At 65.8% G+C, this 24,416-nt stretch overlaps 7 protein-coding genes across 7 annotated transcripts; 4 read left to right on the forward strand and 3 right to left on the reverse strand.

Annotated features, from left to right (window-relative positions):
- Positions 1 to 388: 388 nt before the first annotated feature.
- Positions 389 to 1,627, forward strand: MICPUN_67646 (predicted protein; the record flags this gene model as incomplete). Its single annotated transcript, XM_002502951.1, has 2 exons — positions 389 to 1,348; positions 1,481 to 1,627. Coding segments are annotated over 2 exons (1,107 nt in total), but the record flags the coding sequence as incomplete, so codon positions are not given.
- Positions 1,628 to 2,051: 424 nt separating this feature from the next.
- Positions 2,052 to 3,461, reverse strand: MICPUN_108505 (predicted protein). The gene has a single exon (XM_002503309.1). It carries the CDS (start codon positions 3,430 to 3,432, stop codon positions 2,089 to 2,091), a length of 1,344 nt encoding a protein of 447 aa, XP_002503355.1. The 5' UTR covers positions 3,433 to 3,461; the 3' UTR covers positions 2,052 to 2,088.
- A 466-nt stretch (positions 3,462 to 3,927) lies between these two features.
- MICPUN_59581 (predicted protein) lies at positions 3,928 to 5,422 on the forward strand. The gene has a single exon (XM_002502952.1). It carries the CDS (start codon positions 4,105 to 4,107, stop codon positions 5,356 to 5,358), a length of 1,254 nt encoding a protein of 417 aa, XP_002502998.1. The 5' UTR covers positions 3,928 to 4,104; the 3' UTR covers positions 5,359 to 5,422.
- A 1,640-nt stretch (positions 5,423 to 7,062) lies between these two features.
- Positions 7,063 to 21,249, forward strand: MICPUN_91134 (predicted protein). The gene is made up of 7 exons (XM_002502953.1): positions 7,063 to 8,364; positions 8,668 to 10,062; positions 10,204 to 10,475; positions 10,695 to 10,914; positions 11,254 to 14,078; positions 14,187 to 15,327; positions 15,694 to 21,249. The coding sequence occupies exons 1-7, from the start codon at positions 7,195 to 7,197 to the stop codon at positions 20,050 to 20,052; spliced, it is 11,382 nt and encodes a 3,793-aa protein (XP_002502999.1). The 5' UTR covers positions 7,063 to 7,194; the 3' UTR covers positions 20,053 to 21,249.
- On the reverse strand, positions 20,118 to 21,842 carry MICPUN_59584 (Multidrug/Oligosaccharidyl-lipid/Polysaccharide flippase; the record flags this gene model as incomplete). The annotated part of the gene is made up of 1 exon (XM_002503310.1): positions 20,118 to 21,842. The coding sequence occupies one exon, from the start codon at positions 21,840 to 21,842 to the stop codon at positions 20,184 to 20,186; it is 1,659 nt and encodes a 552-aa protein (XP_002503356.1). The 3' UTR covers positions 20,118 to 20,183.
- Positions 21,843 to 22,023: 181 nt separating this feature from the next.
- MICPUN_59585 (predicted protein) lies at positions 22,024 to 23,166 on the forward strand (the record flags this gene model as incomplete). Its single annotated transcript, XM_002502954.1, has 1 exon — positions 22,024 to 23,166. The coding sequence occupies one exon, from the start codon at positions 22,024 to 22,026 to the stop codon at positions 23,164 to 23,166; it is 1,143 nt and encodes a 380-aa protein (XP_002503000.1).
- A 71-nt stretch (positions 23,167 to 23,237) lies between these two features.
- Positions 23,238 to 24,236, reverse strand: MICPUN_59586 (predicted protein; the record flags this gene model as incomplete). Its single annotated transcript, XM_002503311.1, has 1 exon — positions 23,238 to 24,236. The coding sequence occupies one exon, from the start codon at positions 24,234 to 24,236 to the stop codon at positions 23,238 to 23,240; it is 999 nt and encodes a 332-aa protein (XP_002503357.1).
- Positions 24,237 to 24,416: the final 180 nt, after the last annotated feature.

Genomic DNA, 24,416 nt, shown 5'->3' on the forward strand with positions numbered 1-24,416 from the left:
TCGACGCGAGCGTCGGGCTTTGTGGACCTTTCGTTTTTCTCCGAGATATTTTCTCCGAGACGACCTCGCCGTCTTTCTGCCGTTGCTCGCGATAGAGAGAGATCATTCCTCGAAGCGTCGCGCCATGGTGGCGAGTCACGTGCTTCGCGCGCTCGCGCGGCGACCCGTCGCGGGTAGCGCCGCGCTCGCCGGGACGTCCCTAGCGGCGGGGGCGGTCGCGAACCCCGATTCCGACGGCGTGCACTTCGTCAACAGGTTCGCCGAGGCGTCCAGGGCCTTTCTCCCGATGTACTTCGTGGATTACATCGGTCACGTTCGTCGATGCGCGGGGAAGCGAGACGACGAGGAGCACATGTGGAAGAGCCGGCAGATCATGTGGACCGGGGTGGCCACGAGGCTCAGGGATCTGTGCAAGAAGAACGGGGGCATCTACGTCAAGGCCGGGCAGCACATATGCGTTCAGCCCGTGTCGCCTGCCCCCTTTCAGACGATACTGAGGACCCTCATGGACAGCGCGGGGGTCCGACCTTTCGAGGAGGACCGAGCCACGTTTTACGAGGACCTCGGCGTGGATATCGAGGATGCCTTCGCATCCATCGATCCCACCCCGGTCGCGTCCGCGTCGCTGGCGCAGGTGTACAAAGCGACGACGCACGGAGGCGAGACGGTCGCGGTCAAGATCCAGCAGAGGCCAGTCGCGAGATTCCTCGCCATCGACCTCGCCACCATCGACGCGTACTACTCCCTGCTGTCCTTTCTCATCCCGGGCCTGAGGTTCCAGTGGCTCGCCAACGAGACCCGGCGGCACATGGCCGAGGAGCTGGACTTTCGCGAGGAAGCTAAGAACGCGGAACGCGCCCGGGCGCTCATGGCCAAGGACTTTGACGATTCGACCGAGCTGCACGTCCCGCGCGTGCACGATACGCTGAGCGGCGCGAGGGTGCTGACGCAGGAGTGGTGCGACGGCGTCCGGATAGACGATAAGGAGGGGCTGCGTCAGCGTGGGGTGGACCGACGTGAGCTCGCGACGTTGGTCAACAGGATCTTCGGCCGGATGACGTTTGTTCACGGATTCGTGCACTGCGATCCCCACCCGGGAAATTTACTCGTCGACTCCAACGGCCGCGTCGTGCTCCTGGACCACGGCGTGTACCGGTCCCTGGACGACGACACCAGGCGCACGTGGTGTAAGCTGTGGCGCGGGCTCATCGCGAACGACGACGCGGAGATGCGCGCGGCGGTGGCGGACCTCGGGGTGGACCCCGAGTTGACCACGTTTTTCAGAATCGTCCTCGCGCTGGTCCCCGCCAGGGTGGTGGAGGACGTCCACGGCACCAGCACGAGCGCGGTGATATCGCCCCCGACCGGGGGGATGGGGAGCGTGGACGGCGGGCGCGACGTCCAGGTCGCGGCGAGGTCGGGGAACCCTAACCCTAACCCTAAACCCAGCCTCGCGGGGTTCTCGGGTGGGGTGGATAAGCTCTCCAGTTTCGGCAAACGCGAGGTGATGCGCGACGTCCTCGGCGTCAAGGTGGAGCGCCAGACGGAACTCTTCGAGACGTTACCCCGGGACCTGCTCATGATACTCAAGGCGAACAACCTGCTGAGGTACGTCAACGAGCAGCTCGACTCGCCCGTGAACCGCTTCAGGTCCATCGCTAACGCCGCGGAGGAGGGCATCAATGTCAATGCCATCGCGGCGGAGGGGATCCTGGAACGCAAAGCGCGAGACCGAAACGGGGGCGGTCGACGAATGCGCGACCGGTCGGGGTGGAGCTACGGCGCGCAGGTGGGCGCGATGCTCCTGCCGCTTCAACTGGCGATGATGAAGGGGAAGCTCGGGTTCGCGATGTGGAGACGGGCTCGGGAAGAGGCCAAGGCGGCGATGCAGGGCGCGAAACGAGCGGGGGTTTCGAAAGCGGCGACGAGCGGCGGCGGCGCAGCCGGCGGCGGCGAACCGGCGATGACCTAGACGCGACGCGACGCGACGCGATGCTAAGAGTCATGACGTACCGGCTAGTAGACTAATCTTACGCGTGTTTACGACACGTGGCTAATAAGACTTGAGAGTAGAACAAAGTCGAAGGGTCAGAGCTCGTCCTTTGGCGGAGCATCGTCGGGGCTTTCCTCGTTGCCTTCCAGGTACCCGTCCGGGTAATCTTCCGGGCTCGTCGGCGCGGAGAACTCCGTGTCCAGCTGTGAGACGTCCGGTCCCAACAGCGTCGGCGAGTCCCCGAACTCGTGCGCGTGGAAGCTCTTGATGATCCACTTGGTGAACTCCGCCACGTTGTACGCGGAGCCCTCCGCCGTGCCGGAGATTGCCCCCTCGGCGGTCACGTCGCACGAACCCCCCAGCCCCCACTCGTCCGCCGCCGCTTTCACCTCGCCGCAGTGCTTCACCAGCCCACCCATCAGCGCGTCGCCGCCGCCAACTCCCGGCTGCTGCCTCCACGCGACGTACAGCAGACGCGTCGGCCATCCGGGGGCGGACGCGATGACTTGGTCCGACAGAGGCTCGCCCGGGACAGCCTCGACGCCGTCCTGGTTCTTCGCCCCCGTCTTTGTCTTCGTGGTCGTCTCATCCGGCGGCGGCGTCTCATTCGACGTGTCATCGTTCGCGTCCGTGCTCACCCCGTCCGTCATGCCCGGGATCTCGTTCGAGCGATCGCCCGGCGCGCCGCCTTCCGAGCCCGACGCCACGTCCGCTTCCCTTCTCGCCTTTGCCATGATTTCTCGCTCGCGTTCAGTGGGCTGGTACCCTCGGCCCGCGAGCTTGGCGTGCTCGTCCCAGTACCCCGACCCGTGCGACCCGCCCTGCGCGCCGACGTCCGATGACGCGTCGTGCGCGGGACCCTGGTCGGTGTAGAAGCGGCGGTACGCGTTCAGCCAGCACGTCGGGGCTTTGTTTGCGGCGAGCGCCAGCGATTGGCGAATGGCGACGCATCGGCTCCGATGGGGCCACGACGCGTACGTCGGGTCGGTCGAGAGCTCCGGGGCGACGACGCAGAGGAAGTCCGCGAGCGCGGCGTCCGCGTAGTGCTCCATCTGCGCGGCGGTGTCGCCGCCGTTGTACATGGGGTACCGTATCATCCGCAGGACCATGGTTCGGTTGAGTTGTCTGCCGAGTTTCCCGTCGGGGTGATTTTTGGCCGTCTCGAACACGTCGTCGTCGTCGAGGCCGCAGTCGGTGAGCGGGCCGTGCCACCTGCGCCAGTCGTCGTCCGTGATCCAGGGCCCGCGGAAGAACATGGCGTTGCGCATGACGCCGAACATCTCGAAGGCAAGCACGTAGTTGCGCTCGCTCGATTCCACCGGATGCCCCGCCTTGGCGAGCTTGTCGCCGTTCCTGAAGGGCATCGGCAGGCGCTTCGGCGCGCCCCGCTCGTCCACGACGTGACGCCGGCCGTCGGGCGCGACGTCCCTGGTCTCCATGAGGTGCGGTCTGGCGTGTATGGTGTGGTTCATTCCCATCGCGAGGCACCGATAGTCCGAGTAGAGCACCTCCGGGTCGCACACGTACGCGATTCGCGTGGCGTTGAAGGGCGAGTTGAGGATGGTGCCCACGAGGGAGTTGCAGAGGGCGACCGCGGTGGCGTTGTCGCCCTCGCACGCGCCGCGGGTGGGTGCGGGGATTCCCGCGAGGAGGACCGCGAGGAGGAACCCGACGCTCGCGGCGGACACGGGCCTCGGTCGGTCCCACATGGCGGTGGCGGCCGGCCACCCCGCTCGTCGTGGGGACCTCGAAAGTGCCGCCCGGGACAGCAACGAACAGAACTGCGTTTGCCGAATCTTGCGCTGCGATCTCCTCGGGGAAAAAGCAGATACGCATCCTCCTCCGCCGCGTGACGCCGCAGTCGAGCCGCGCGACGTGGCGAGCCCCGGAAGCTTCGACCGCCCCGGTTGGCTTCCCGAAGGTTCCACGTGACACGCGCGATCGCCCTCATGGCGCGCTGCCCCGCGCTCGCCGCGCGCGAGGCGGCCGTGCACTGCGGCCAGGGACGGTCCCGATGTCTCCGCGAGAAGATAACGAGACCGCATCATCGTCATCCCGCGTCGAGGCGCGCATCGACCCACTCGCGTGGTGCCGCCGTCACGACCGCCGTCATGGACCCGAACGCGTTCCCGTCTCAGCCCGGTGGAACGACGGCGCAGCCGCGGGGAGCACCCCCCGGGGTTGGTCCTCAGAAGAGGGTGAGGGACAGCCTAGGCGTCGCGGGAAACAACGACAGGACGTGGCAAGATCGGCTCGGCGGGTTGAAGGCGCGGGGGCCCGGGATGGGCAAGAACGGACCCAGGCGCGTCATCAAGCGGACGGTGACGAAGCCGTCGGAGGCGGCGGTGCCAAAACCAAAGCCCACCGTCGCGGGCGAGCGCGAGTGGGCGCGGGTCGAGACGATGCGCGCGCAGCAGGCGGCGGCAGAGGCCAGGCGACGCGGCGCAAATGGCCGCGACGTGTCGTCGTCCACGAACAATACCAACGCGCCGTGGCAGAAGGAGGAGACCGTGTCCTACTCGTTCTTCGGACAGTCCAGGGTTCGATACCCCGCCGCGTCGCTCGCGGACCCTGCCGCGTCGCGCGCCGTCTACGAAGACTCCGAGCTGGACAAGACGGCTATACAGGTCAACGCGCTGTTACTCGCGGAAGCCGCCGGGGTTGACCCGAATGTGCTCAACGGCGGCGACGTTCGTTCGTTCGCCGCGCTCGCCGAGGCTGCGCACCACCTCCGGCGCCAGCACTCTCCCGAGGACCTTCGACGAATCGTGGGTAAGATCATGCGATCGCAAATCACCGGCGGGATACCCCCGGGCGGAACCGGGGTGGCGCAGTTTCTACTCCCCGGCGCGGTGCTTCGAGAGACGACGGGGACGATTGCGTCCGAGATGGCGGAGTGGATGTTCGGGCCGACGACGCGGGAGACGATGGCGGGACCGAACGGGCGGGACGTGACGGTGGTGAACGTCAAGAAGTGCAGGTACCTCGAGGCGACGGGGTGCGCGGGGGTGTGCGTGAACATGTGCAAGTTACCCGCGCAGGACGTGATGCGCGAGGAGTTTGGCGTCGGTTTGTACGTGGCGCCAAACTTTGAGACGTGCTCGTGCAAGATGTACTTCGGGCAGGAGCCGCTGCCGGAGCAGATCGATCCGGCGCTGAGCAGGGGGTGCCTGTCGCGGTGCGGGGTCGCGGCGATGAACACGCCGCCGCCGCCGCCGCCTCCGCCGGCGCTGCCGATCGGTGCGGACGGTTGGCCGGCGGCGGTGGCGTGGACGGAGGATTCGGTGGCCAAGTTTTACCAATCGCTTCCGCCGCCGCGTCTGGAAAAGTGCCCGGAGCTGCCGAAGAAGGCCCGGGTCATCTGACGTGTACGAACGCGTTCATCTGTACACGTGTAACACAACGAGAAGAGAGAGACTAAGCGACGCTCGCGAGGCTCCGCTCGAACGCGTCGAAGTCGAGCGACGCGCTCCACGCCAGCAGGTCGTCGTCGTCGTCGTCCTCGAACATCCCGGCGCCCATCCCGAACATCCCCCGCCGTTTGGTCCACGCGCGCCTCTTCGCGTCCGCCGTTCGCTCCTCCCGCGGCCTCTGACGCGGCATGCGCACGGTGTACATCTTCGCCACCTCCGCCGCGCTCGGTTTCCTCCTCGCGCAGCTCGACGTCGTACCATTAGCGACGACGGACCGCAAGAAGCCGTTGTCGTCCTCCACCAGCCGCCACGGATTTCTAAAGTCTTCGCCGTCCCCGTTCCCCGACCTACCTTCTCCGACGTTTCGTCCGCCGACGTCCACGACCGGCCCGTGCGTGCACACCCTGTACACCAACGCGACGCCGCCGGCGTCCGTTTTCGAGGCGACCATCGCGAATCGCACGTGAATTCGTGACGCGACGTCGGCGGCTAGCCTCGCATCCGTCGGAGCTCCCGAGTGGAGCAGCAGCTCGGACGCCGGCAGCAATCGGGACCACGCGCGCGCCAGGTCTCGTAGCCCGCGGTAGCGCGCGCGGGGAACGTGGCGACGCCACGCGCCGGCGATGCGCGCGGCCGCGGCGTCGCGCGCGGCGCGGTCGCGGGCGCGAGCCTGCGTGTGTGGAGAGATGAGGATGCGAGGTGAGCGTCGAGTCGCGCGTTCTCGAAATGGACCGATCGGTAAACGAGCGGGTTATGAACCGACGCGGGTGACGGGCGCGCACCAGGCGTCGAGAGCGCCACCGTCGGTAATGAGCCTGGATGAGACGCGCCGCGCGACGACGTCGAAGGTACCGCCGCCGTCCCGCCCACCCTCGCCACCTCGATTGGACCAGGGTCGCGGCGAAGTGCCACCACCCGTGGCGCTTGGACTCGTCGGGCTCGGGCTCGTCGTCGGGAACGGATGTGGACGAGTGCTGGAGACCGCGTCGGGAGGCGCGTGGACGGGAACGCGGGGATGGACCATCGATGCGGCGGGGTCTCGAGTGAGACGTCCGGTGCATCGCGCGCGCGCCTACCGCGTGCCTGGTCCCCTGGTGCGGTCCACCCCCCTCCTCCTCCTCCGCCAACTCCTCCGTTTCGTGCGGCAAATAAGGAATAGGTTATGGGCCAATTTACATTATCCGTGCGCGCGAAAAATAAAAAGGAGCCAGGGAGCCAGGGAAGGCGAATCTCCGCTCCATTAAGAAGCGCGCCGCCGCCAGGTATCGGCGCAGGAGGTCCCAAGGAGGCAACGGGACTCTTCTGCGATCGTCCAGCGAGCGCCCGCTGCGGTTTCGCCGACCCGGCAGAGGCGGGGGCGAGGAGCGGGAGAACGTAATAATCTTCTCCCGCAGCTTTCTTTCCCGGGTTGAGGCGTGCAACGAGGGATAACGAGGGAAGATGTCCGCGTCCGGGGGCGTCCGGCCCGGCGCGCTGACCTCCAGGTGAGTGCATTGACGCCGTGACCCGATTGTTGAATCGAATGTGCCCCCTGTCGCCGCGATGGCGTCGCGATCGACCCTGCGCGAAAACCTCGTTTATTCCCGCCCAAGATTACGAATTTAACCTCTGATCGCCTGCCGTCCCGCCCCCCTACCTACCCCCGACAGCACCCAATTTGCGGCGCACGCCAAGAAGCTGGAGACCACCAAGGATGTGAAGGAGCGGCTTCAACTCGCCGTGGAGGTTCGCGACGCCATCGAGGTGGTGAACTCGTCGTCCGAGTACCCGAAGTTCATCGCCGCCTTCATGCCCGCGCTCACCGCGGTTCTTGAGTCGACGCCGGCGCAGCTGTCCGACGGACCGGAGCACAAGCTGCGAAACACGACGCTGGAGATTTTGAACCGCATGCCGCACACGGAAGCGCTGAGGCCCTTCGACAAGCAGGTGCTCAAGCTCGCGATGGACGCTCTCAAAGCCGAGAATGAGGAAAACGCCCTCATCTGCCTGCGCATAATCTTCGACCTGCACAGGAACTTCCGCCCCAACCTCGAGTCCGAGGTGGCGCCGTTCCTGGAGTTCGTCTGCGACGTGTACAAGAACATCGGAGACACCGTCAAGGAGGTGTTCGGCGACGAGGGCGCCGCGAAGCCGGCGAAGGAGGCGCCCGCGGCTTCGGCGACGCCGTCGACCAAATCGTTCAAGGTGATGACCGAGTGCCCGCTGATCGTCATGCTGCTGTTCCAGCTGTACAGCCGGCTCATACCGCTCAACATCCAGACCCTGCTCCCGCTCATGGTGCAGACGATCGGGCTGAAGGGGCCCAAGCCCGACGACGTTCCCGCGCACCTTCGCGCCGCTTTCGGGGATCTGAAGGGATCGCAGGTGAAGATGGTGTCCTTCGTGACGTACCTGCTCAGGGGGTACGCCGAGGCCATCCAGCCTCACCAGGAGGCCATATCGCAGTCCATCGTGGACCTACTTCGATCGTGCCCCGACAACGTGGCGACGCGCAAGGAGCTGCTCGTGGCGACCCGCCACGTCCTCTCCGCGCAGGATTTCCGGAGGGGTTTCTACACCCATCTGGACGCGCTTCTCGACGAGGAGGTTCTCATCGGCACCGGTCGCGCGTGCTACGACGCGCTCCGGCCGCTGGCGTACTCGTTCCTCGCCGAGCTCGTGCACCACATGCGCCTGGAGCTGACTCTTCCGCAGATTCGACGGACGGTGTACGTGTTCAGCCGAAACGTCCAGGACAACTCGCTCCCGCTGTCGATCCAGATGACGTGCGTGCGGCTGATGCACCACCTCGTGGAGAGCATCTTTCGCAGGCGGAACGACCCGGCGCAGGCGCAGGAGGCGCGGGCGAACCTCATCCGCATCCTCGACACCACGGTGTCGAAGTTCAGGACGGTCCGGCCGCAGGTCAAGACGCTGCTCGAAAACGCCAAAGCGGCGGAGGCGGCGGAGGCGCGTGCGGTCAAGAGAGCGCAGGACGAGGCCCGGGCCGAGGACGACGCCGCGGCGGGGATCGTCGCGGCGCCCAAGACTCCGGCGAAGGACGCGGCATCCAAGGCGGCGGAGGAAGAGAAGAAGGACACCGGCAAGAAGGCGACCCCGAGCAAAGGTAGGCCGGGCCGCGGGAGGAGAGGCGCCAAGGACGACGAGGACGAAGTCGACAAGACGGAGTCGACGGATAAGAAGGGTTCCGAGGGTAAGAAGGAGGACGGCAAGGAGGACGTCGACGAGGACAAGCCGATCGTCGGGTACGGCGGCGGCGAGATCACCCCCACGGAGGCCATCAAGCGCCTCGCGGACACCAAGGCGCTGGTCAAGACCCTCGTCATCGGCATGAAGACGCTGCTCTGGTCCGTGACCAACTTTTTCGGTCAGCAGAGCCAGCAGATGCAGATGGGCGCGGGAGGACCCGCGCCCGTCAAGGGTTTCCGCGAGGGCGAGCTCCGCCGCGCGTCGGGCTTTGTCGCCAACGGCGTGCGGTGCCTCGCGCTCTTCCAGGGCACCGAATGCGCCGAGATGTGCACGCACTTCGCCGAGGCGCTCGCGGTTCTCGACCCGAGAAACTTCGTCGACGTCATCTGCCTCCGAATCGATAACCTCCTCGGCGGCGGCGAGCCGTACGAGCTCGCGCCCATGGTCCAACTTCCCCACCTGCTGCTGCAGTCCAGCGCGCTGGGCAGGAGCTTCGCGGACGCGCTGGCGACCCACCTCGTGCGGGACAGGCTGGGCGCTCTGGCCGAGCCCGCGTCTCCGCAGTCGCAACTGGTCCTCAAGCTCTTCTCGCTCCTGATGCACGCGGTGTCCAAGTACTCCTCCTGCGAGGCGGTGCTCTCGCCCCACGTGGTGACGCTCGTGGAGTCGTGCCTCAAGGCTGTGAAGGAGGTTGACGACCCGAGCGCGTACGTGAGGCTGCTCAGGTACCTGTTCCGGGCGCTGGCGCAGGCGAAATTCGACCTGCTGTACCGCGAGGTGGTGCCCGTGCTTCAGCCGTGCCTCGACACGCTGCTGACCATGTTGCACGGCCCGGACACGCACGAGCTGAACGACACGATCGTGGAGCTGTGTCTGACGCTGCCGGCGAGGCTGTCGTCCATCCTGCCGCACCTTCCGCGGCTGGCGCATCCCCTGCTCAGGGCTCTCAAGTCCACCAGCTCGGAGCTCCAGCTGCTCGGTCTGCGAACGCTCGAGTTCTGGGTCGACTCGCTCAACCCCGATTTCCTGGATCCGTGCATCGCGGAGGTGGAGCCGCAGCTCATGCTGGCGCTGTGGGCGCTGCTCAAGCCCCAGCAGAGCGGCGCTCCCTTCGGCGCTAAGGCTCTCCAGATGCTCGGCAAGTTGGGCGGTCGATCGCGGTGCTTCCTTCGCGAGCCCCTCGAGCTCGAGGCGAAGCAGAACCCCGAGCACGGCCTCCGCCTCATCCTCACGTTCAAGCCCGAGACGTCGTTCCTCGTGCCGCTGGACCGGTGCATCCAGCTGATGCGGACCATCCTCCAGGCGCCGCCAGTTCCCAACCTCAAGGGCGCGGAGGCGCTCGTCGAGCACCGCAGGCGGGCGCTCGCGTTCCTCAGGACCTGCCTCGCGTCCGTGCTGAACCTCGGCGCCGGTCTGGCGAGGACGGGCGCGGGCGAGGAGGAGGTCAAGCGCGCGCTCGAGGGCGTCGTGGCGGGTTGGTTCACGAAGATCGAGGAGATCGACGACGACGACGAGGACGAGGACCGCGACAAGAAGGACTCGGACGACAAGAAGGACTCCGAGGACAAGAAGAAGGACTCGGAGGACAAGAAGGACTCGGAGGACAAGAAGGACTCGCAAACGAAGCCAAATGAGGGCGAGAAGGAGAAGCCAAAGCCCAGGGCGCAGCTGGGCAACAAGACAAAAACGCAGCTCGAAGCCGAGCGCGCGGTGTTCCGGCAGCTCCTCGTCGCCGTCGTCGCCGCCGAGGCGGACCCGACGCTGAAGGAGGCGAACGACGGGTTCGTCGACGCCGTCGCGGAGCACTTCGCCATGCTGTTCGTGTCGGGCGTGGCGCCCCTGCAGCCCGGCGGCAGCGGTCGGTCGGGCGCCGCCGTCGCCAAGGAGCGCGCAATCGCCAAGAAGGCTAGGCTCGCGATCAAGGAGAAGGAGGCCGAGGAGGAGGAGGAGGCCAAGGCGAAGAAGCCGCCTCCTCGGTCCCCGCGCGGTAAGCGCGGCAAGGCGGCCGCCGCGAAGAAGAAGGAGAAGGACGAGGAGGAGGAGGAGGACAAGGACGACGAGGAGATGGCGGACGCGGACGACGACAACCGCGAGGTCTCCGCCGCGAAGCGCGCGAAGAGGGCCGCGGCGTCCCTGCGCCAGCTGGACGCCACCATCTTCCTCGACGCTCTCATGGACGCGCTGGAATCCGGCAAGAGGCCTCACATGAAGGCGGCCCTCCACGCGGTGCAGACGTTCATCGACGGCGTGATGACCCTCGCTTGCGATTCCGCCGTCGCGGGCGTCTCCGAGGAGGAGGCTGAGCAGGCCAAGGAGGCGGTGGCGGCCGCGAAGGCGGCGATCGAGCGCGAGGAGGAGGAGGAGAAGCGACGAAAGGAGAACGCCAAGAAGGGGTTCAAGCCCGAGACGGAGAGGGAAGATGTCGACGTCGACAAGATGGACGTGGACAAACCCGAAGTCAAGGAGGAGGAGGTCAAGAAGGAGGATCAATCCAAAGACGACGGAAAGGGTTCCGCGAAGAAGGGAGGGAAGAAGGGCGCCAAGGACGACGACGACGACGACGACGACGACAAGAAGGAGGAGGACAACGACGGCGACAAGAAGGACGGCGACGAGGACAAGGATGACAAGGCTGAGCAGAAACCGGACCCCGCCAAGGCGTCCGCCGCCGCGGCGCTCGTCGTCCCGATCCCTCCGGCGCTCAAGGCGCTCGTCGCCGAGCTCCTGCCGCGTCTCACGCACGCGTGCTTCCAGAAGAACTGGCAGGCTACCGTCGGCGGCGTCGCGGGCATCGACGCCCTCACCCGCGTCCTACCAATCTCTGCGCTGCGAGCGACCCTTCCGAAGATTACGCAGGCGCTGCTCAGCGCGCTGCAGTTGCTCCCGCCGCACGCCGTCGCGGAGGTGGCGGTCGCGACCAGGGTGTTCCACCGCGTGCTCGAGGCTGCGACGCCCGAGGGTGTGGACATACGCGGCGAGGACGCGCCCCCCGGCGTGGAAGCCGCCGTCGCCGTCCTCTCCGAGGAACTCTTCTCCACGACTTCGTCGCCCACCGTCCGCCCCGTGGTGGAGGCTGCCGTGATGGGCCTCAGCAAACGAAGCGGCCTGGACGTGAACAAGGTGCTCGACGTCAAGCCTGCGCACGCGCAAGCGCTGCTCGCCCGGCCGCTCCGGTCCAAGCACGTCAACGTTCAGACTCAGGTTGTGCACATCGTCAACTTTTGTCTCTCGGCGAGGCCCGCGCCGATCATGAGCGTCAACGCGCAAACCGTGGGTTTACTCCAGGAGGCTCTGGTGGTGGCCGAGAACGACGACCCCAACACGTTCAAGGGCGGGCCCGGCGCGGCTGATTCTCTGCACGCGCTGCGAGCCGCGTGCATCCGTCTGATCTGCTCCGCCATGGCGCACCCCGAGCTCAAGACGCCACCCGCGGGCCAGGAGCAGCTCGCGCAGCTCAGGCAGAGGATAATCACCATGTTCTTCAAGTCGCTCACCTCGCGAAACGCGGACATCGTGGAGATCGCGAAGCAGGGACTCAAACGGGTGATCCAGCAGCAGTCGCTGTCCAAGGAGCTCCTGCAGTCGTCGCTTCGCCCGATCCTCGTCAACCTGGCGCACTACAAGAACCTCACCATGCCGCTGCTCGTGGGCTTGGAGAGGCTCCTCGAGCTGCTCAGCAACTGGTTCAACCCGACGCTCGGCGAGAAACTCCTCGAGCACCTTCGCCGATGGCTGGATCCCGAGCAGAAGATGGCTCCAGGCGGCCAGCAGCAACCCCGCCCGGCGCCGAAGGACTTCAAGATCGCCGCGGCCATGATCAACCTCTTCCACCTACTGCCGCAGGCCGCGAGCAAGTTTTTGGAGCAGCTCGTGATGATGACGGTGTCGCTGGAGCGCGCGCTCCCGCAAAACGGGGTGCACTCCGAGGTCAACTCGCTCTACCGCAAGCCCCTGTGCAAGTTCCTCAGCAGGTACGCGCCCCAGGCGGTGGACTTCTTCCTCGCCAAGCTGGCGCAGGGGCCGTTCTTCTTCAGGTTCATCGACATGATCCGAATGGAGAAGGAGGGCGAGAACCTCCGCGAGGAGCTCGCCAAGTCGGCTTCGAAGATCGCGGCGGCGGCGTTCACTTGGCCGCACCCCAGCTCCGGCGACCCGGCGTCTAACGCCGCCGAGGGTCTCAGCGGCGTCGGCGGCGGGAGCGACCTCAACGCGTACAACGGCCTTAAGCTCATCGTGGTGCTCGCGAAGCGCATGCCGGACTGGTTATCGTCGCAGCCCGACCTGGTCAAGGCGCTGTGGCAGCGGTGGAACAGCGACGCGAGAAAAGCCAGGCTCAAGAGCGAGGAGGCGCTCGCGCTTCCCGAACTGCTCGAGTCGAAGCAGCTTGTCAAGTGCTTTCTCAACGTCGCCGCGCACGACCGCACGCGCGTCGCCTACCTCTTCGACATCCTCACGATCTTCTCGGCGAGGTCCCGCGTGGACTTCACGTTCGTGGAAGAATTTTACAAGGAGGAGGTTGCGGTGAAGTGGTCTCCCGAGGAGCGGCACGCGGTGATCGTCCACTTCCTGGATTGCTTCAAGGAGAGGTCGCTGGAGGTTCCCGAGCTCGTCAACGCGCTCAAGCTCATCGTGCTGCCGGTGCTGGAGCACACGCTCAAGGACGTCGCGGTCGACGCCGACAAGATGGAGGAGGCGAAGCAGGTAATCACCGAGGATGTCGTTCACACCATCGTCATGGACGTGTTGGAGACGGCGGATGACGAGAGCTCGCCGGCGCACGCGGACCCCCTGAGGATTCAGCTCCTGCGCATGGGCACGCTGCTCATCCGCAACCTCCCCGACGAGCTCGTGCGACACCGCAAGGAGCTCATCAAGTTTGGTTGGAACCACCTCAAGTCCGAGGACGTCGGCAGCAAGCAGTGGGCGTTCGTCAACGTCTGCCACTTTTTGGAGGCGTACCAAGCTCCCGAGAAGATTGTGCTCCAGGTTTTCGTCGCCTTGCTCCGCGCGTGCCAGCCGGAGGCTAAGGAGCTCGTGCGACAGGCGCTCGGCGCCCTTGTTCCCGCGCTGCCCAAGCGCCTGCCCCAGGGCGATCACAAGTACCCGATCTGGATCCGCTACACCAAGAAGATCCTCGTCGAGGAGGGCCACTCGATGCCCGCGCTGATTCACGTCTGGAACCTGATTCACACGCAGGAGTCGCTGTTCTTCCCGAGCCGCGCGCAGTTTGTGCCGCAGATGGTCAACTCGCTCTCGCGGCTCGGCCTGCCCTCCTCCTCCCCGACCGAGAACAGGGTGCTCTCGATCAAGCTGGTGGAACTCATCCTGCGGTGGGAGGAGCGGCGCAAGCGGCTCAAGGCGGAAGCCGCCGAGAAGGGCGAGGGCGACGACGAGGACGACGAGGACGACGACGGCGAGGACGAGCAGCCCAAGAAATCCCCTCGAGCGGGGTCCAAGCGCGGCCGCGACGCGGATACCCGCTCGTCGAAACGAACCAAGGGTGCCGACGGTAAGGCCACCGCCAAGGACGATGAGGAGGAAGAGGAGGAGGAGGAAGAGGAGGCGCCGAAGAAGCGATCGACCCGAGGGAGCAAAAAGGAGGAGCCCATCCTCCCCGAGTCGGCGGAGAAGGGCGACGCGGACATGGCCGACGTCGAGGACATCGACATCGGCGACGGTAAATCCGACAAGGATAAAGCCGCGCCCGCGCCCGCCGCGGACGTGGACGATTTCACCCCGACGCCCGCCATGGAGGAGATCCTCGTCAACTTCCTCGTGCGCATGTCCTTCCTCACCGGCGAGGCGAAGGACAGGGAGATGGTGGCGTTACACCAGCGCGCCGTGACGCTGCTGAAAAAGTCGCTTCGCACGTGGCCGCACGTCAACATCAAGTTTGCGTTCATCGAGAAGCTCCTCGCGTCCGCCACGAACGGCGCGGAGGACGCGACGAGGACTCTGCCCACCGGCCTCGGCATCTTCAACATCGCGCTCGAGTGCGGCGTCACCAAGTTTGTCAGCGGCAACGCCCCGCAGCTCGCTCAGATGCTAGAGCCGTGCTTCAACAGTCGGCGAAAGTCCACGCACGACGCGCTCGCCAAGGCGCTGGCCAGGGCGATGTTCCCGGCGGATAAGCCCCTCGCGGGCGCCGTCGAGGACGAATCCGGCCGGTCGGTTCCCCCCGCCGAGGTGAAACTCCTGCAGCACAAGCTCGACGAGCTCTGCGCCAAGCACGTCGCGTCGGCCATCACGGGTAACCCCGCGCTGCCAAACGTTCAGGCGCCAAACCCGTCTCTCGCGTGCGTCCTCGCGTGCATCGCCGCCCTCGCCGAGCGCCAGCGTCGCATCGTGGACCGATACCTGCCCCACCTCATCAAGCTGCTGTCCAGGCTCACGCACGAGCTCAACGCGGCGTCCGCGGCTGGCGCGGTGCCGCAGCAGCAGCCCGCGCGGGCGCTACCCGGCCAGAGCCCCGCGGTTCCCGTGCCGGACTACGGCTCCGTGGCGCACTGCATGGCGGCGTGCGTGCGACTCATCGCGTCCAGGGTCATCCCCGCGGGCGGCGAGCACAAGCAGCTCTTCCTCAGGATGCTCCTCCAGCTCATCAACGATCAGGCGACGCACGGCGCGGTTCTCATGGCGACGTTGGACGCGCTCAAGGGATGGGCGGAGGACGCCGTGGCGGGAGCGCCCCCCGGAGCCGTGGGCGCCGCGGCGGCCATCCCCGCGGGCCTCGTAAAGCCCAAGCCCGAGCCCGGCGCGGACGGCGAGGCAAAGGCGGCCGGTGACGACGACGACGCGAAGGGCGGCGGCGACGACGACGACGAGGACGGCGCCAAGCAGACGCCCACCCCAAAGGGTGGCAAGACGGGCCCGATGGGCGCCAAGCTCAAACCCGGCGAGAAGGAGAAGGAGGCTGCGGACAAGGACGCCACCGACGACGAAGACGAAGACGAAGTCGAGGTCAAGGAAGAACCCGCGGACGACACGAAGGGCGAGGGCGAGGACGGAGCCGAGGACGGAGACAAGAAGCCGCCGTCGACACCCTCGGTGGATCCCGCCTCGCCCGATCCCAACCGACCGGGTTCGCTCTCCGCTAAGGAGACGGTGCTCTTCCTCTCCAAGCTCGCGCACCTGACCCGCATGGGACGCGAGGTGACGCAGACGGCGGAGTGGGAGGAGAAGCTGCTGGGCACGCTGTACGCGCTGTGCGCCGCGGAGGGCCACCACGACATGGCCCTGCGCCAGGAGGTTTTCAGCAAGGTTGAGCGCAACCACCTCCTCGGACTTCGCAGCCGTCGACCCGACCTGCACGGTAAGTTCTTCAAGCTGTACGACGGAGCCGTCGGGAAGTCTCTCTTCCACCGCCTCCAGTACATCCTCGCGGGACAGGAGTGGGACGCCATGGCGGACACGTTCTGGCTCAAGCAGGGCCTGGACCTCATCCTCTCCACGCTGGCGGATGAGGATCACATCACGCTGGCGCCCAACAGCGCGCAGTGCCCGCCGCTGCTGCCGGTGAACCCGACCGATCCAAAGGCCGAACCGCCCAAGCCGCCGGAGAAGAAACCGAGCGGGTACGGCACGCCGAACGAGAAGACGACGGAGATGCTGGCGAGGCACGCCGCCTTCGTGACGAAGATTGGCGCGCTCAGGGTCAAGGACCTGGTCGGCCCGCTCCGAGAGGTGGCGACTCGCAACGCGCACATGTCGTATTACCTGTGGGTGCTCATATATCCCATCGTGTGGGCGACGCTCCAGCGCGAGGAACAGATGCAGCTCGCCAAGCCGATGATCGCGCTCTTATCCAAGGAGTACCACCAGAGGCAGGCGGCTGTTCGTCCCAACGTGGTGCAGGCGCTGCTGGAGGGCATCTCGCTGTCGCAGCCGCAGCCGAAGATTCCGAGTGAACTCATCAAGTTCCTCGGTAAGACGTACAACGCGTGGCACATCGCCGTGGCGCTCCTGGAGAACCACGTGGTCCGCTACCCGCAGGAGGCGAGGTGCTTCGACGCGCTCGCGGAGCTCTACAGGCTCTTGGGCGAGCAAGACGCTCTGGTCGGGCTGTGGCGGCAGCGGTGCAACAGCGACGTCACCCGCGCCGGTTTAGCGCTGGCGCAGCACGGGCACTGGCAGGAGGCGAACGACGTGTTTTTCCGCGGCATGCAGCGCGCGTCCGCCGGTCAGGTGACCGGCGTGACCAAGACGGAGCTGTGCCTGTGGGAGACGAACTGGCTCCATAGCGCTAAACAGTTGAATCAGTGGGAGCTCGTGGCTGACTTCTCGAGGTCGGTGGAGCACACCGAGATGCAGCTGCACTCGCTGTGGAGGATGAACGACTGGGTCGGGCTCAAGGACCTGCTACCCCAGTCGCCCGCCACGTCGGAGGTTGAGGAGACGCCCGAGCTTTGCATCATCCGCGTGTACTCCGCGCTCAACAGCGGGCGCGTCACCGAGGCTGAGCAGTACTGGAAGCAGGCGGTGAAGCTCCTGCTGGACCGCTGGTGGAAACTGCCCGAGACGGGCGCGGCGGCGCACATCCCCGTGCTTCATTCCTTCCACGTCATGGTCGAGCTGCAGGAGTCGACCCGCATCTTAGTGGAACTCTCCAACGCGCAGAGGCCGCAGCACCAGAACCCGGGGCACTGCCGCACGCTCATCCAGGACGTGATGGAGACGTGGAGGCTCCGAACCCCCAACCGCTGGGACCCCGTGCCCTGGTGGAACGAGGTTCTATCCTGGCGCGGGTACATGTACGGCATCATCGCAACCGCCGCGAAGTCCTTGATGGAGATTCACCCGCAGCTGATGCACCAGGGCCACCAGCTCGACCAACTCGGCCTGAGGGACCGCGCCTGGGGCATCAACAAGCTCGCGGGCACCGCGCGGCACCATCGCATGGGCGAGGTCGCCAACATCGTCCTCACCAAGCAGCAGCGGCACATCGAGGTGCAAGAAGCCTTCTCGAAGCTTCGCGAGCAGAGCAAGGCGTGCCTCGAGATGGAGGGCGAGACCATCACCGGTCTCAACGCGCTCGAGGGAACCTCGCTGGACTTTTTCCACACGCACCACAAGGCTGAGCTGTTCAGACTCAAGGGCCTCTTCCAGGAGAGGATGGGCGACGGCGACGGGGCGCACCAGTCCTACGCCACCGCCCTCTCGCTCTGCAAGCAGCTGAGCAAGGCGTGGATCACCTGGGGCGAATTCTGCTCAAGGCAGACGACGCAGGCTGCCACCGCGGCGGCGGCTGCCGCCGCCGCCGCGGGCGCCACCGGTGCCATCGCCCCCGTCACCGCCGCCGACGAGGACGGCGCGCGATGGGTGGAGTACTGCGCCACCTGCTACCTCCAAGCCGTCAAGCACGGCCCGCAGCGTCACCGCCACGAGCTCGTCAACGTCCTCCACCAGCTCGCCTTCTCCGACCACACCAACGCGGTGGGCAGGGCGCTGGAGAAGCACCTGGACGCGGTGCAGCGCTGGGTGTGGATCCCCTTCGTGCCGCAGCTGCTCCTCTCCCTGCTCCACCGCGAGGCGCCTCACGCCAAGGCGCTCCTGCTCAGGCTCGCGCAAGGGCACCCCCAGGCTATGTACTGCCCGCTGCGCACGTTTCTGCTCGAGCGAAGGGAGGCGGCAACCCGGGTGACGCAGACGGCCAGGCAGCTCGCCGCAAAGGCCCAGGAGAGCGGGGCGGCGGCGCAGAAGGCCCAGGGCGAGGACGCCGCGTCCGAGGCGACCCGCGCAGCCGTGGCCCAGGCCAAGCAGGACCAAGCCGCGGCGAAGGCTTCGGCTCAAGCCGCGGGCGAAGCCACCGTCGCTTTCGAGGGCGCCAAGGAGGTGATGGAGCGTTTGCGTCACAAACACTCGCACCTGGTCACCGAACTCGAGGTGCTCCTCTCGGAGCTGGGCGCCAGGTTCGCGTCTTCCCCCGAGGAGCGCCTGCTCGTGGTGGTCTACACGCTGCTGCACAGGTGCTACAAGTATCCAACGGCCACCACCGCGGAGGTGCCGGCGAGCTTCAAGAAGGAGCTCACGGGCGTCTGCCGCGCGTGCTTCAGCGCGGATACCTCCACGAAACACGCGGATTTCGTCGCCGAGTACAAGGCTGACTACGAGCGGGATCTCGACCCGGAGCAGCCCACGTTCCCGAGCCGACTGAGCGAGCTGATCGAGCGGCTGAAGCGGTGGAAGAGGACGCTTCAGGCGGACGTCGAGGATCGCCTTCCCGCGACGCTTCGACTGGAAGACGAATCGCCGCAGCTGCGCGGCATGCGTTTCGTCGACGTGGAGGTGCCCGGGCAGTACAGCGGCGACGCGGAGCTCACCTCCACCACCAGCGGCCTCGTCAAGCTGGAGAGGATCAGCTGCGACGTCCACGTCGTCAGGCGACACGGAAACTCGTACCGATGCCTCACGTTTCTCGGCGCCGACGGCTCCGAGAAGCGCTTCCTCGTGCAGACGTCGTTAACCCCCGCGGCGAGGGGCGAGGAGCGCATGCTGCAGCTGCTCGGGTCCCTGAACGCGTCACTTTTACACCACGTGGAGACGAGGCGCAGGGGTCTCGCCTATTACACCCCAGCCGTCGTACCGGTGTGGCCGCAGGTGAGGCTCATGGAAGACGACGCCGCTCACTGCACGTACGGCGAAGTGTACGAGATCAACTGCGCTCGGTACGGGCGCGAGGCGGATCTGCCCATATCGCTTTTCAAGCAGGCGCTCGACGACGCGGTGACGGGTAAGGTGACGGGTCCGGAGGCTGTCCTGGACCTTCGACTGAAGGCGTTTAGCGACATCGCGCAGAATCACGTCACCGAGAACATCTTCTCGCACCACATGTACAAGACGCTGCCCACCGGGTCGCACCTGTGGACGTTCAAGCGGCAGCTCACGCACCAGCACGCGCTGTCGTGCTTCGTCTCCGCGCTCCTGCGCCTCGGCGGGCGGACCCCGCAGAAGATCATGTTCGCCAAGAACACCGGACGGGTGTTCATGCTGGACTTTCACCCCGCGTTTGACAGCAAGGGAATCACCGAGTTTGTCGAGCCCGTGCCCTTCCGCCTGACTCGCAACCTCTACACCTTCTTCACCCCGTTCGGCGTGCGCGGCGACTTCGTCGCGGCGATGGCCGCGGCGGCTCAGGCGATGTCCGCGCCGGGCGCCAACATCGAGACGCAGATGATGCTCTTCTACCGCGATCAGCTGATGGTCTGGCCGTGGCGGAGGATGTCGGGCGCGGGGCCGCAGGCGCTCCTCGGGCCCACCCCCGCGGACGTTCGGGTGATGGCTCGAGCCAACGTGGACGAGGTGATGAAGCGGCTGCCGTGCATCACGCCCAACCCGCCGAGGATGATGAACGCGGACCACCTCACGAGCGTGCAGAAGGGCGTGATTCACCTGGTGGAGGCGTCCATCAACCCGAAGAACCTGTGCCGACAGGAGCCAACCGCCATGCCCTGGCTGTAGACTCCCGAAAACCTCTGATGACGGAAGGGTTAATCGAAACGTTAGTAGCACTCACGCGTAGTTTTGGCTATCGCAGTATCATCACATTTCAACGCATCGTTTATGAACACGCCGCGAACGTAGACTACGCATCATCTCGCCCTCTGTCTGGCGAGCGCCTCCTCCGAGAGCCTGCGCCAGTCCGACTTGAATATGAAGGCGTACGCGATCATCAGCTCGACCAACGCCGCCGCCACCTGGTACAAGTACACATCCTCCAGCGTCGCTCCCCTCACGCACAGCACAACCACCGCGACGCCGCCTATGGAAAGCGGTATATCCACCGCGAAGGAGAGGAACGTGACGAGCATCTGCCGCCCTTGGCCGCTGAACACGCCCCCGGTGCACAGCGAGTTGAGCACGCCGAGGATCGTCGCGGCGAGCGCCGCCGGCAGCACCCTCGCCGCGTTCTTCACCACGGTTCCGTCGGAGGTTGTCAACCCCACCGTCTCGGACGTGAACGGCAACACGCACGCCGCGACACACGCGAGCAACCCGAACACCAGCGCGGTGCTGACCCAGAAGGAGTCCCTCGCCGCGGCGCCGTCGCCTCTGCCGAGGTGGTACCCCACGCGGACGGCGATGACCATCGAGAACATCGCGTTGACCGCACCCGCCCACACGACGGTGGCGGTGCTCACCGACGTCGTCGCCGCGACGGCGTCGGTGCCGAGCCTGCTCACCAGCAGCGTCGTCGCCTGTCCCACCACCGCGCCGAACACCAGGGTGCCCACCAGGGGCAGACCCTGCTTGAGAAACTCGAGCGTCCTCGCCTTCGTGTGTTCCGATCGCTTCCAACCCGGCCAAAAATCCAGGTGCTCCTTTCGCCACACGAACATGTACAGCCAGTACGCGAGGGGCTGGAGGCACCGGCTGAAGCTCAGCGAGATCGCCGCGCCGATGAAGCCGAAGCCGCGCCAGCCCTCGACGCACCTGTCCGGGTCGCGCCAGTCCCACCCGCACACCCTCGCGTGGCGAAGCGGTCCGCCAAAGACGAAGAACCAGTTGAGCAGCGCATTGACGAAGAGGAAGAAAACGGAGTTGTACATCGCGGGCCGCGGCTTGCCCACCGCCTGGAAGTAGAAGCGCATGCACTGGTACCACCCGTTTGGGATGGGCCAGAAGACGTTCCATCGCGCGTAGGAACCCGCGAGCTCGCAGATGACCGGGTCGAAGCCGAGCGCGTGCAAGATCTTGTCCACGAAGAAGAACCCCGTCAGAAACGGGAGCATCCCGAGGGCGAGCCAGAAGCACGACTGCTGCAGCCAGACCCCGGCCATCTTCTTCCTGCCGCTGCCCACGGCCTGACCGCACAACGCGTTGAGCACCTGGTTGAACGCCAGCGGCGGGACGACGAGAAGCGTGGTGACCATGTCGCTGAGGGCGGATGCGGCCAAGTACGTCCCCGGGTCGTGCCCTCCATCTTTGAGGTGCCCCACCATGACGCTGTCCGTCGAGGCCATGCCCATTCGACACGCGTAAGAGATGCCCATGGGCCATCCCAGAGCCCAAATCGCCGCGAGCTCCCCGCGCCACGTGAACGTCTCCGCCGGCGGGGTCGCGTCCTCGTCGTCTTCATCGCTACTCGAGGCCACCGGAAAGCCCCCGCTCTCCTCGCCCGCCGCTTCATCAGACATCTCCACGAGGTTGTCGCGCGAGGCGAAGCCCACGCGCCGCTCCACCTCATCGTGCCGCTCGGATCCGCCCTCGTCCGCCAACAGGGGCTCGCGCAGCCCCGTCTCCTCGTCCATCGCGACCGTTTGTCGCGAGCGCGGCGCTGTGCGAGCCACGAGCCCGAAACCCGGAAAAGGAGCCCGGAAAAGGTGTGGCCAGGACCGGAACTGAACGAGATCTCCACGAGGCGATGCCAAGTGTACGATTTTATCTGCGGGCCCTGCGGGACTCCACTTCCGCCCGCGTGGCGCGGCAGCCATGGCGCCCGTCATCGACATCAACCTCGGGGGATGCTACAGCGTCAAGAACCATCCGCTGAGCGGCGTGACCCTGCTCCAGTGGGCTCGCCTCCTCCGCGCCAGGTGGACGCAGATCGATTACCTGACGTACTGGCCGAGGTTGATATTTTTAACGCTCTTGGCTGCGCTCAACACGATAGGCGCGATCGCCGACTGGATCCTCTACGACGCGAAAATCAGGGCGCAGGAGCTGAACGACGAGCCCGTGTTCGTGCTCGGACACCCGCGCACGGGCACGACGCACCTGCACAACCTGCTGTCCAAGGACCCTCGGTTCGCCTACGCCAACACGTTTCAGGTTGGTTTCCCGAGTTCCTTCCTGAGCACGTCGTGGCTGGCTCCACACATGGGCCTGATCATGGACAGCACGCGGCCGATGGACAACATGGCGCTGGCGTGGGATACCCCTCAGGAGGACGAGGTCGCCGTGAACCAGCTCAGCTCCGGGGCGTCTCCGTACGCCCCTCTGCTGTTCATGCGACGCGAGCCCGAGTTTAGAAAATTTTACGACTTTGACGATTGCGACGCCGACGATTTCGCGCGGTGGCGCGACTCCTTCGTGTATTTCCTGAGGAAGATTCAGTTTGCGGCGGGCGGCAAACATAAACGACTGCTACTCAAGTCCCCGGTGCACACCGCGAGGGTGAAGTTGCTCAAGGAGATGTTTCCCAAGGCGACGTTCATATTCGTGCACCGGCACCCGTACGAGGTTTTTAAATCGGCAGTGACCATGGCGGACCGATACTACTGGCAGTGCTACCTGCAGAAGCCCAGGGTCGAGGACGTGCAGGAGTTCATCCTGTATCAGGGTGAACTGCTGCACAGGAAGTACACGGAGGACGTGCGGGGGGTGTCCGAAGCCCGAAAGATGGAGGTTAGTTTCGAGGAAGTCACGGAAAACACGGTGACGGCGTTGTCGCAGGTGTACAAGGCGCTCGGGTGGGGAAAGGATTTCGCGAGGTTCAAACCCGTCGTCGAGGCGTACAGCCAGAGCCTGAGGGATTTTAAGATGAACGAGCACAAGGAGCTCGGGGAGGATGCCAGGGCTGTGGTGCGGGAGCGGTGGAAGGCGTGGTTCGACGATCTCGGATACGCTCGATAATTTTAAGAGTTACACGTAGTCGCAATCATCTTCAAAAGGCAGACTACGATGGTCGCGTCGTCGTCGTAGCCTCACCGCATGAACCTCCTGACCGCCTCGTACGCCGCGTCCTGCAGTTTCTCATCCCCGAAGACGTTCTCGGTCTTTTTGAACGACCTGTAATCCACGCACTTGCCCACCGGCGGCGCGATGGCTTTGCTCGCGACGAAAGCCCCGGACACGTACGGATCCTCGTCCACGAAAAACCCGTACTGAAGCCGTTCCGCGCCCTTCGCCAGCGGGTGCCCGACGCCAAACACGACCATCATGAACGGTATGAGATTCCCGAAGAACCAACCGGACTTGGCGTGCGCGTTGGTGCCCCGCGTGCCTCCCGGGGAGACGGTCATGATCTTCATCGACGGGTGCTTTCTCGCGAGCGCGCTAAAGTAAAGCGCGGCGATGGCCTTGCAGGTGCCGTACCCGGACTGCCCCATGTTCCCCGGGCCGATCCACTTGATTTTAGTTGCACCGGTGGGGTCGTTGTACGTGTTGGAGATGTGCGCGGCGATGTTGTCGACGTCCCTCAAGTCGGGCTTCGGGAACGGCCCCATGCCGACGGCGGTTTCGCTCCCCACGTACACCACCTTGCACTTTGGGGAGAGCATGTTCGCGCGGGACAGGGCGTCGAACATCTCCGCGTGACCCAGCACATTCATGGCAAAGATTCGCGTGCTTCCCGAGGGTTGCATGATGTCCGAGGCGTCGCGGCCGCCCATTCCGCCGGCGTTCATGAGGAACAGGTCCACGGGCGCGTTCACGATCGCGGTCCACTTCGCGCCAAAGTCGCGGCACGAGGTCGTGTCCTCGGTGTCGACGAGCATGACCATGACTTCGAAGGACGTGTCCGCGAACAACCCTTGCAGCTTCTCCCTGGCCTCGTTCGCGCGCTGCTCGTTGCGGCACGCCAACACGACCTTATTCACACGCGGCATATGCGCGATCCGCTTCGCCATTTCGAATCCGAGGCCTTGGTTCGCGCCCGTGATTAGCGCGACGCCGCCGCCGACATCGAACGCGGGGTCGTCCATCCTCGCGTAACGGCTGGGAGGGGGAGGGAAGCCGGGTGCCTGGTAGGCGGTAGGTCCGCGCAGCGCGATAATGAGTGAGGAGCCCCCGTCCGTCGTTGTTGCTTTTCGACAACGCGATATAACGCGACAGGATTGCTGACGTGGATCCTGACAGAAAAAAACTACAAGTGACTACGAAGG

The sequence above is a fragment of the Micromonas commoda genome, chromosome 6 (genome assembly GCF_000090985.2).
Source record: "Micromonas commoda chromosome 6, complete sequence".
In the NCBI taxonomy this organism is placed as follows: domain Eukaryota; kingdom Viridiplantae; phylum Chlorophyta; class Mamiellophyceae; order Mamiellales; family Mamiellaceae; genus Micromonas; species Micromonas commoda.